Source organism: Leptonychotes weddellii, unplaced genomic scaffold, assembly GCF_054177405.1.
Source record: "Leptonychotes weddellii isolate Sample4059 unplaced genomic scaffold, ASM5417740v2 HiC_scaffold_7049, whole genome shotgun sequence".
Classification (NCBI taxonomy): domain Eukaryota; kingdom Metazoa; phylum Chordata; class Mammalia; order Carnivora; family Phocidae; genus Leptonychotes; species Leptonychotes weddellii.
In genome coordinates this window covers 1-9,722 of record NW_028040036.1, presented here as the reverse complement: position 1 = coordinate 9,722, position 9,722 = coordinate 1, and the positions used below count along the sequence as shown (strand labels likewise).

Sequence of the window (9,722 nt, the reverse complement as noted above, 5' to 3'; positions counted from 1 at the left end):
AAAGTCTACCTCATACACTTGTGAGAGGTCAGTGAGGTGATGATGATGAAAACAAAGTCTACCTCATGGACCTGTAAAAAGTGAGGTGATGATGATGATGAAAAGAAAATCTATCTCATATACCTGTGAAAGGTGAGGTGATGATGAAAACAAAATCTACCTCATATACCTGTGAAAGGTCAGTGAGGTGATAACAAAGTCTACCTCATACACTTGTGAAAGGTCAGTGAGGTGATGATGATGAAAACAAAGTCTACCTCATACCTGTGAAAGGTCAGTGAGGTGATGATGATGATGATGATGAAAACAAAATCTACCCCACACTCCTGTGAAAGGTCAGTGAGGTGATGATAATTGATGGTGGTGGCGGCTGCAGCAGCCATGCCCTATGGAGGGCTTACAACCCTGTGAGGTAGATACTATGATTATCCTATTAAAGATGAGGGACCTGAGGCACAGAGAGGTTAAGTAACCTTTCCAGGGTTGCACAGCTTTGCAAGTGTAAGAGCTGGGATTTGAACCCTGAAGAAGTCTGGTGCAGCAGCCTGTGTTATAAAGAGGTGTGATGGTAGATGTTTAACAGCCAGCTCTCCAGGGGCAGAAAAACTGTAGCATTTGCCAGTTTCCATGATGTAACTATTCCCACCATGTGGATTTCAAACTACCAGTGTGAGGGCACTGCTCGCAAGAAAAGATGCACAGGGTCAGGGTCAGCTCGTGGAGGCGTTTACATGGCTCCAGCCTCCAGCTCGCTATGCGCTCTCTCTTCTGAGCACGTTATCACAGGGCCCCACATAAAGTAACATGTGGCTGGTGTTCATTCCCCCCTTTTCCTTTTATTTCTCTGTTCTCCCCCACACGTCCACGCATAACTTGGGTCCACTAATATTTAGGTCCAGTTACCTCAATTTTATTCATTAGTTAAAGGTCATATGTGGGTCTATAACATTTTTCAAATAAAAATGTGCCCCAGAAGAGAAGGCAGTGGAAAGCTGGTAGCTAGCAAGACAAAACAAGCAATGCTAATAATAATAAAGTGAACAGTAACACTGACTTTATTGAGTGTTTACTATGTTGCATTATACATCTTATAAGTTTTGTGTCATAGATTTTTATCAGTTAAGTTTGGCCTCTAGTGAAGACACCTGTTCATAGCAGCCTAAAATACAGAGGCTTATTTTCCCACAGAGGAGAAATGTGAGACTAGTTGGTATGAAACACTAGAAAATCACTGGAGACCCAGACTCCTGTTTCTCTGCTCCACCACACTTAGCCCGATATTTCCATCCTCGAAATCACCTCGTGGTCCAATGAGGCTGCTGGGGCTCCAGCCAACACATCCAAGCAGCAGGAAGAAGTTGCATGGAAAGAGCCACAAAAGGCTCTGGGAAGCCCTACCCAGAGACCTGTTTTCATCCCATTGGCCACCCTACCTGCACGGGAGATTTGGGACAGTGGCTTTTTAACTGGGCCTATCGCAAGATGTTGTTTCTAAGGAAGAACGGGAGAAGAGGTGTAGAGCAGGCAGCCACAGTTTTACGGAGAGGGAGACAGGATCCTCTTACTGGGCAAAAGTCACAAACCAGAGAATGGCAAAGCTGGGGTTTGAAACAGGGCTTCCTGACTCCAGAGTGTGGGTCCTTAACCATGACATTGTTCTCCCTTAGGGAAGTAGGAATTTTGAATGTGGAGACAGCGGGCAGAGATTAATAAACCCTTTCCTTCCATTCACTTTGAATATTTTGGCCTCGGATATTAACGAAATGGCAGCAGTGATGCCCCACTCCGAGCCCGGCCCTATGGCTTTGGGCGGTTCTCTCTGGCCTGAGAGAGGCCGGCCCTCTCCCTGACAGCCCGTCTGCCCTACCAGGGAGAAGGCCCAGGAACTGTCGGACTGGATCCACCAGCTCGAGTCCGAGAAGTTTGACCTGATGGAGAAGCTGAAGCAGCAGAAGTATGAGGTGAGACCCATCTCCCAGGGAGGACGGCGGCGCAGGGCAGGGGCGGGCGGGCGCGTCCCCGTGGCTATCCTCCCAGCATCTACCTCTTTCCCGCGCAGATCAACGTGCTGTACAACCGCATCAGCCACGCCCAGAAGTTGTAAGTGTGCCTCCTCTGACTCTGGGGTTTGTCGCTCCTTCCCTGTGGCTCCCCTCACCCCTCCACACCATGCAGTGCCCAGGACAGCCTCTGCCCCGAATGTCAACAGGCTGAGAACCCCGCGTCACTTCTGTTTCTTGCTCTGCCTCTCCCTGCTCCCTTTCTCCTGCTCGCTGTTCATCTATCCCTGTCTCCCACTTTGCGTCTCTTTCACCCCAGCCTTGGCCCCTCTTCCATGCTACCCACTCTCCGTCACCCATCCCTCCCTTCCCCCCAGCCCGTCCTAAACATCCATCAGCTCCCACGGGAACACCCTGAGCTCACCTCCCAACATCAGCTCCCGCAGATGGGTGGGAGCTGGCCCCAGACCATCAACCACACCACCCCAGCCAGTCAACAGAGGACGCGTTTGCCTGCCCCTTCCTCTGGGCAGGGAGAGCGGGAATTTGGTGTGTGTGGGGGGCAGACTTCTGAATTGAGGGCAGGTCCCATCTCAGAGGTTGGGGGAGCCCTTCCTTCCTGACACCCTCTCCCTCTTCTCCTACAGCCGGAAGGGGGCAGGGAAGGGCCGCGTTGGAGGACGCTGGAAGTGAGGACCTGGGGCTGTGCGTGCCCTGAGGTGTTGGAGTGTGGGTCCCCTCTGTGGTTGAAATAAACGCGCCCCCTGCAGACACCTGCTGAGTTCTCTGGCGGTCATTACTACTAGCCTCCGGGCTTCATCTGACTTAGTGCCTGGAGAGCCCTAACAGTCACTGCGGTGGCAGGTAACGTTGAACCCTCCGCCGCAGGAAACGCAACACGGTGCGGCCACTTTGGAAACCAGTCTGGTAGTTCCTCAAAAAGCTAAGCGCGGAGTTACCGTAGGGCCCGGTAATTCCACTCCTGCGGATCTGCCTGCCACAAGTGAAAACATAGGTCAGTCCACACGCACGCTGGGCGCAGATGTTGGCAGCAGCATTACTCAAAGCAGCCAAAAGGTGGAAACAGTCCAAATGTCCACCAGCTGGCAGGTGGATACCAGGCGATGTTCCTCCGCCGTAAAAAGGGGCGAGGTCCTGACACGCGCTGTGATGTCCACGAATCTCGAAGAATCATGGGGCTCGCTGAACGAAGCCAGACACAGAAGGCCACAGATTATGTGATTTCATGTGTGCGAATTGTCCAGAGGGCAAATCCATGGAGGCAGGAAGGAGATCGGTGGCTTCCAGGGGCTGGGGAAGGGCAGGATGGGGGTGCTGAAAATGCTTGGAATTCCTAGTGATGGTGGCACGCACAACCTTGTGAATATAAAAAGCCATTCAACTGTACTCCCTTTTTTTAAAAAAAGATTTTATTTATTTGGGAGACAGCACAAGCAGGGGGAGCGGCAGGCAGAGGGAGAGGCAGACTCCCCGCTGAGCACGGAGCCCATCAGGGGGGCTCGAGCCCAGGACCCTGGGATCGTGACCTGAGCTGAGTGCAGCCGCATAACCAACTGAGCCATCCAGGCGCCCCCTGTACACTTTTTAAAAAAGATTTTATTTTTTTAAGTGATCTCTATGCCCGTCTTGGGGCTTGAACTCACAATCCTGATACCGAATTGCATGCTCTACTGAGAGAGGCTGCCACGCACCCCCTGAACTGTACACTTTAAACAGGCTTTTTTTTTTTTCGGTGTGAATCAAATCTGAATTTTATTTATTTTTTAAAAAAATTTTTATTGTTATGTTAATCACCATACATTACATCATTAGTTTTTGATGTAGTGTTCCATGATTCATTGTTTGTGCATAATACCCAGTGCTCCATGGAGAACGTGCCCTCCCCATCAAATCTGAATTTTAAAATGCAAACCAACCCAAACAAAACAATGTGTCAAGTGGCACACAGAGGAGGATCCACTCTCGGTGTCGAAGCAATGCCCATTTGCTGCTCTGCCTGCAGTTTTAAGGTTAAGCGTTGCAATTGCAGTGTTAGCACTGAGAGAAAATAGGCCTGGGAAGTGAAAAAAGGTTCACTATGGAAAAGCAAAGGGAAGAAGAGAGTTTTAACGAGTGGGATAAGAAAATGTCTGCATACAGCCTATTAGATACCTTACACTCTGGACAACTCCAGGAGGCAGAGATTAGCCCCAGGCCCCGCTGCGAGGAAGTGGGCAGAAACAAAGTGTCAAACGCATGACTGCTTAAATCAGACCTGGAATTCTTCACCATTGCAGCAGAATAGAATTTTAAAATAGAGGCTAAAGTCTAAATTCTGCAGTGTAAAGATTGCTAATTGAGCTGACGGTGGGAACGCGTCTCACACTTTGTTGTGTGGGTTGAGCAGATACCCGAGATAAACAATTACAGTCACAAAAACATAGAGACATATTTACATGGACACTTACAGACGTAATAAACACGAGCCCCTATAAATAGCATACACCCGGGCACACACAGGATCGCAAGTACAGTTGTTATAAGGTGTCACAGTCGTGCACAGGCACTGAAACACACACAACCACACGTAACAACGAACGGATGACCTACTAATTGTCATTTAAGCTCTCTGGTAAAGGAGGCTGGGTGTGGACCTATGTGGGAAACGTGGGGTTCAGGGACTACACATCCCAAGAACCACCGGGGCTCCCATTCCCTTTATATCTATGGCCAGCGTTCTCCAGGCCTCATGGGATTCGTAGTTTATTTCTTCCTACAGGCCCAGGGACTTGAGAGGGTAGGCTCCTCCAACAGCCCTTGGGAAAAAAGGGAAAAAAGGCTATTGCCTCTATCCAGACTTCAGCGCCTTTCTGGCTGTTTTTCCCGCTCTTTGATCCGATCTTAAACTGCCTGCATCTCCCCTAGCCAGGATTTAGGTGCAGGACACTTAAAGAGAGGATCATTTCATGCTTTAAAATGCTACGTGGAACGCCTCACCCAGGACTACAAATTCCAGCCTGGCTTGCGAGGATGTAGAGCCTGGACTACATTTCCCAGCGTGCTCCACGTCCCAGGGTGCGAGCGGGAGAAGTGCGGGCTCATGAAGGTTCTGGGGGCGCTGTCACTGTGGACCCCACCCCTTGAGCATCTTTACCGATGTGATCTAGGGGGTTACCATGAGGGACTTCGGACTCCCCTTGCCCTTGGGCCTGGATTTTTTGGGTGCTTGGGGGTTCTGCCTAGTACCCACTGTGCCTCTAGGGGCGTGGCCCTGAGGACTACATTTCCCGGCGTGCATTGGGGCTGCGGGCCGAAGGCCGTGACCTCTGTCCACTTTGTCTCCCATCATGACCCGGGCGGTCACCCGGCGAAGCAGGGACTTGGATTGTCCTGAAGGATCTCTGGGCTGCGGGGCGCCCTGGTGTTTCCCGTGACCTCGGGCATCCATTGATTCATTTATTCATGCAAAAACTCATTTAGGTCGCGCCCTATTAGGCTCCATTCTGGGCGCTGGGAATAAGGAGTGCGCACAAAACACAAACGTCCTTGTCCTCGGGCCGCGTATCTCTGGTTGAAGGGAGCAGACCAAAGAGCCCACAATAAAGAATGACATGGGAAAATGAGCGTTATAGCTGTCCCGACTCCCGGGTCCCGCGGAACCGAGCACTGCATTTCCCAGCGCGCCCCCACCCCAACCCTCCACCCGCCGCTTCAGAGCGGCTGACTTCCCAGTGTGCCTCGGGGCGGAGCGAGGCCAGTTGCCATTAGCAACTTCCGCTTGCGGACTCCATTTCCCAGCGCGCCCCGGGGCGGCGTACTGACGTCGGCGCGCCGGGCGGGGACAGACAGATCCTCGGGCGGCGCGGAGCCAGCGGCAGTTCCCGGCGGCCCCTGGCGGGCGGCGGCAGCGACGGGGGCGGTGGCGGCGACTCCGGCTCCGGCTCCTCGGGGCTAGGCGCTCGCTCGCTCGCTCACCGGGCGGGCGGGCGGCGCGATGTCCGGCGAGGACGGCCCGGGGGCGGGCCCGGGGGCGGCCGCGGCCGCGGCCCGCGAACGGCGGCGGGAGCAGCTGCGGCAGTGGGGGGCGCGGGCGGGCGCCGAGCCGGGCCCCGGGGAGCGGCGCGCCCGCACCGTGCGCTTCGAGCGCGCCGCCGAGTTCCTGGCGGCCTGCGCGTGTGGCGACCTGGACGAGGCGCGCCTGATGCTGCGTGCGGCTGACCCCGGCCCCGGCGCCGAGCTCGACCCCGCCGCCCCGCCGCCCGCCCGCGCCGTGCTCGACTCCACCAACGCCGACGGCATCAGCGCCCTGCACCAGGTCAGCGCCCCGGCCCCTTCCGGGACCTGGCCCGTCCTGGGTCCGAGCCTCCTCGGACATCCTCCCAGCCTGAGTCACGGTTGCCAGTCCTGGTCTGCGCGCCCCCGCCTTCCCCTTCCACCCACCTCGAGCTCCCCGCTTCCAGTCTTGAGCCTCTTCAACCGGCCCTGGTCTTTGCCACCCTGCGCCGCCCACTCTCTGGACCCGAGCCACTGCTGACAGCCTCAGTCTGCTCCACGCCACCGGTCCTTGTCGTTGTCACGTCGCGCCGCCTTCTCCCGACCCTGAGCGCGCTTTGCTAGTCTCGTCTACCCCCTCTGGCCCACTGACTTTCCCCTTTCCAGGCAGGTACCGCTCTCACTGAGCAGCATCCTCCTCTCTCTCTGGCGCCTCTGGGGCTTCCTCCCCTGGTCCCTACCCCGGGCCACCTGTTTGGCTAGGCCCAGATCTTCCGTGTTGCTGCTTTCTGATTCGTGCTCCTTCCCTATTCCTTCCCACCTTTGGGCAGTGCCATCAGTTGCTGGGTGAGGATGCTCTTTCTTGAGCCACTTTCTTTTAGGCTTGGTTTCCTCGTCTGGGTCACCTCATCCTATCTCCACTCCGATACCGTCTGCATTTTCTTTCCGGAGGCTGTGCCACCTCTTGTCTCCCACAGTAGGCCTCGTGTGGGGGATCTTTGTCCTTCTCCAGGCACCTCCTCGTCCTCCCGCCCCTTCCCTTGGGTAGGCCTGTATCCTTGCCCTTTTTCTGGGGAACCTCAAAGCACCCACTTTTCTATCTTTGGTCATCTTGCTTCCTCTGCCTGATGCCTTCTTCTGTGCGTTTGAGCAGCTTCTCTCCCATACACTGTGATCTCTCTGGCTTTCATCATGTCACCTCCACAAGGCTTCTAGAACCCTGCTGGTCCTCTCCTCCACAACCTGGTCCCCGTGCCTTTCCAAGACTCACTGATTGTTGCCTCCAGTGTTTCTGTGTCCCAGAACTGGGGCCACCTCATGCCCCAGGATTCTCTCTGGTTCTGGATGCATTTATCTATTCCCCCACAGTGGGACCACCAGGGACAGGACTGGCCACGGAAGAGCGTCCACCCCCTGTCTCATCCCTGAGACCATCTCCTTCCTGGGTCAGTCCTCAGTCCTCCCCTCCCTGCCAGAACCCACAGGGTTTGGTAATTGGTGGAACCAGAGAAGACCCTGGGAAGGACAGGTTGGTGGGGGAAGCAGGGATGTTGGAAGAGGTCCACTTCTCAGGTCTGCACAAAGAGGAGAGGAGCAGTTGAGGAAGAACAGAATTGGTCCTAAGTTCTAATCCCAGTTCCTCAGCTTTGTGGCCTCGAGTTACTGTCCATTCTGTGCCTCAGTTTCCTTTTTTGTGCAGCAGGGCTAGCGGTCTGTCCCTCCCTGGCAGGGCTCTTGCGAAGGAGGGAGATCGCATGTGTGGAAATCCCTTCAGGAAGTAGCGTAGGCGTTTAGCTGGGGAGTTCCTGCCACCTGGTCTAAGCGCCAACCCTCCCCTTTTTCTCTTTCCCAATCCCCAGACCTGTCCCCTACAGAGTCCCTAGTGCTATCTGGGAACTTTTCTTCCTCCTCTGGGTGGAAGGCTTCCCCGAGGCCTTGTTAGTTCTCCGAGTACTTGGCAAGCCCAGGAGAGAGGCCTCAGGCTCCCGTGTCCCCCTTCCTCCGCCATCATCCATGCCTTGGCTCTCCTGGACTTTCCCTCAGGGGCTCTTAGTCTTCTCTTCAGGCTGACCTCCCTTCCCCGGCATCCGCCTGGGCCTGGACCCTTGCAAAAGGCCACTCTGACCTTGCCTATCAGGCTGCCTTTTCAGGTGAAATCTTTTCCCCTCTCTAGGCAAGCACTTGGTAAACTCACTTTGCAGGAGGCCTGAAGGGTTAGGGCTTTGGAGGTTCAGAGAGGGGAAGTTCCCGCCTCAGGTCACATGGCCAACAAGCAGGAGAGCTGGGGTTGGGTCAGGCCTGGCGTGGGGTGACCAACTCATGGTGGTTTGCATGAGACTGGTCTGGTTTTAGCAGTGAAAGTCCTAGGTCTCAGGCAACCCCTGTCCCAGACTCCTGGGCCTTGTCTGGGTGAGTCCTGGGGCCGTGGTTTCCTTTCTGACTCCTCCCTAGAGTGGGTCCCCAGGCATCAGGCCCCTGCCCTGGTTGTGTGCCTAGGAGTTCTCAAATCCCAGTGCCTGCTTCAGGTGGGTTAGTTAACCGCTTGGTAAAGCTGATAGACTCTCCTCTCTCCACAAAATTGCCTTGTGAATTAGTGGCTAGGTCTGGGGTCTGGAGTAGAAGGGATTGGGAGCCACAGTTCTTAGGTCTGAATAGGGAGGATGCAAGCTGGGACTCCTGAGCCTGGGTGGGGGGAAGGGGCTGGGACTCCTGGGTCTGGGTGGGGGTGGGGGTTGGACTCCTGGGTCTGGGTGAGGGGGGGTGTCGTCTGGATTCTTGAATCCCTGGTGCCCAGGCCTCGGGCATCTTTCACATGGATTCCTGTGCCTGGCCAGGTCCTTGAAAGGGAAAGGCCCATCTCCCTCCTCAACCGCCCCCCCCATCACCATGACAACCGGGTGGAAATAAACGGAGCCGAGTTCATCCCGTTCCCAGGGCATGTGTGGCCCCCCTTTCACGGCCCGAGTTTCCATGACTTCATGCTCTTGGCCCTCATGGCCTCCTCCCCCTTCTCCAGATGGGCGGTTTTGGAGAGATGAGGGAGTTGGGGGGTTAATTTATCCTGAGAACCCAGGAATCCAGACCCACCCCTTCCCTTGACCCAGCGCAGGTCCCAGTGCTCACCCCGTGTTTACATGTGCCCCTGGACTATAAATCCCTTCTCTGTCCCCACTTGCTGGGCCTACTTGGGCCAGGGCTCCTGTCTCCCTGAGACTGATTTCTTCCTCTGCTGTACAGAGCCCTGACAGCAGGAAGATCAGGGAGGATATTCCCAAGTGTGGACCCCTTGGCACAGTACTCCATGCATTAGGCCCTCAGTGCATGGGAGCTGCGTCTTGGGCCCCAGGCTCTAGGCACATGCTAACTCAGCCATCTCTGCCCCTTTAGGAGTCTTGTCCAGGACCCTCATTCTGCCCCACCTTCCCAGGGACTTGGTGACTTTACCAGCCCTGCACAGCCTTGGGCCTCAGGGGCCTGGCCTCTCGCCTCAAGGTGCAAGTCAGGGCCATGGTCAGTTCCTGGAGTGTATCTCCTGGGCCCGTGGGAGGACGGGCTGGGGACCTGGCTCCTGGGTCTGAGGGAGGAGGGGGCTGGGAGCCTGGACTCCTGGATCTGAGGGAGGAGGGCTGGGGTCTGGACTCCTGGGTCTGAGGGAGGAGGGACTGGGGGGCCTGGACTCCTGGATCTGAGGGAGGAGGGGGCTGGGGGCCTGGACTCCTGGGTCTGAGG

General features: G+C 55.6%; 1 protein-coding gene and 2 long non-coding RNA genes across 3 annotated transcripts; 2 read left to right on the top strand and 1 right to left on the bottom strand.

The window, feature by feature from the left end:
• Positions 1 to 9: 9 nt before the first annotated feature.
• LOC145719771 (uncharacterized) lies at positions 10 to 370 on the bottom strand. Its single transcript, XR_014142597.1, has 3 exons — positions 325 to 370; positions 205 to 264; positions 10 to 62 (listed from the first exon to the last, which is right to left on the bottom strand). It is a non-coding gene; the product is annotated as an uncharacterized LOC145719771 (long non-coding RNA).
• A 1,477-nt stretch (positions 371 to 1,847) lies between these two features.
• On the top strand, positions 1,848 to 2,773 carry LOC145719770 (uncharacterized). The gene is made up of 3 exons (XR_014142596.1): positions 1,848 to 1,961; positions 2,060 to 2,100; positions 2,648 to 2,773. It is a non-coding gene; the product is annotated as an uncharacterized LOC145719770 (long non-coding RNA).
• Positions 2,774 to 5,920: 3,147 nt separating this feature from the next.
• On the top strand, positions 5,921 to 9,655 carry LOC145719772 (protein phosphatase 1 regulatory subunit 12C-like). Its single transcript, XM_081811327.1, has 2 exons — positions 5,921 to 6,315; positions 9,381 to 9,655. Exons 1-2 carry the CDS (start codon positions 5,995 to 5,997, stop codon positions 9,429 to 9,431), a joined length of 372 nt encoding a protein of 123 aa, XP_081667453.1. The 5' UTR covers positions 5,921 to 5,994; the 3' UTR covers positions 9,432 to 9,655.
• The last annotated feature ends 67 nt before the right edge of the window (positions 9,656 to 9,722 follow it).

Coding starts and splice junctions, on each gene's coding strand:
- LOC145719772 (XM_081811327.1), top strand. CDS start 5,995: ATGTCCGGCGAGGACGGCCCGGGGGCGGGCCCGGGGGCGGCCGCGGCC. Junction 6,316..9,380: donor GCATCAGCGCCCTGCACCAG/GTCAGCGCCCCG, acceptor CTGCCCCTTTAG/GAGTCTTGTCCAGGACCCTC.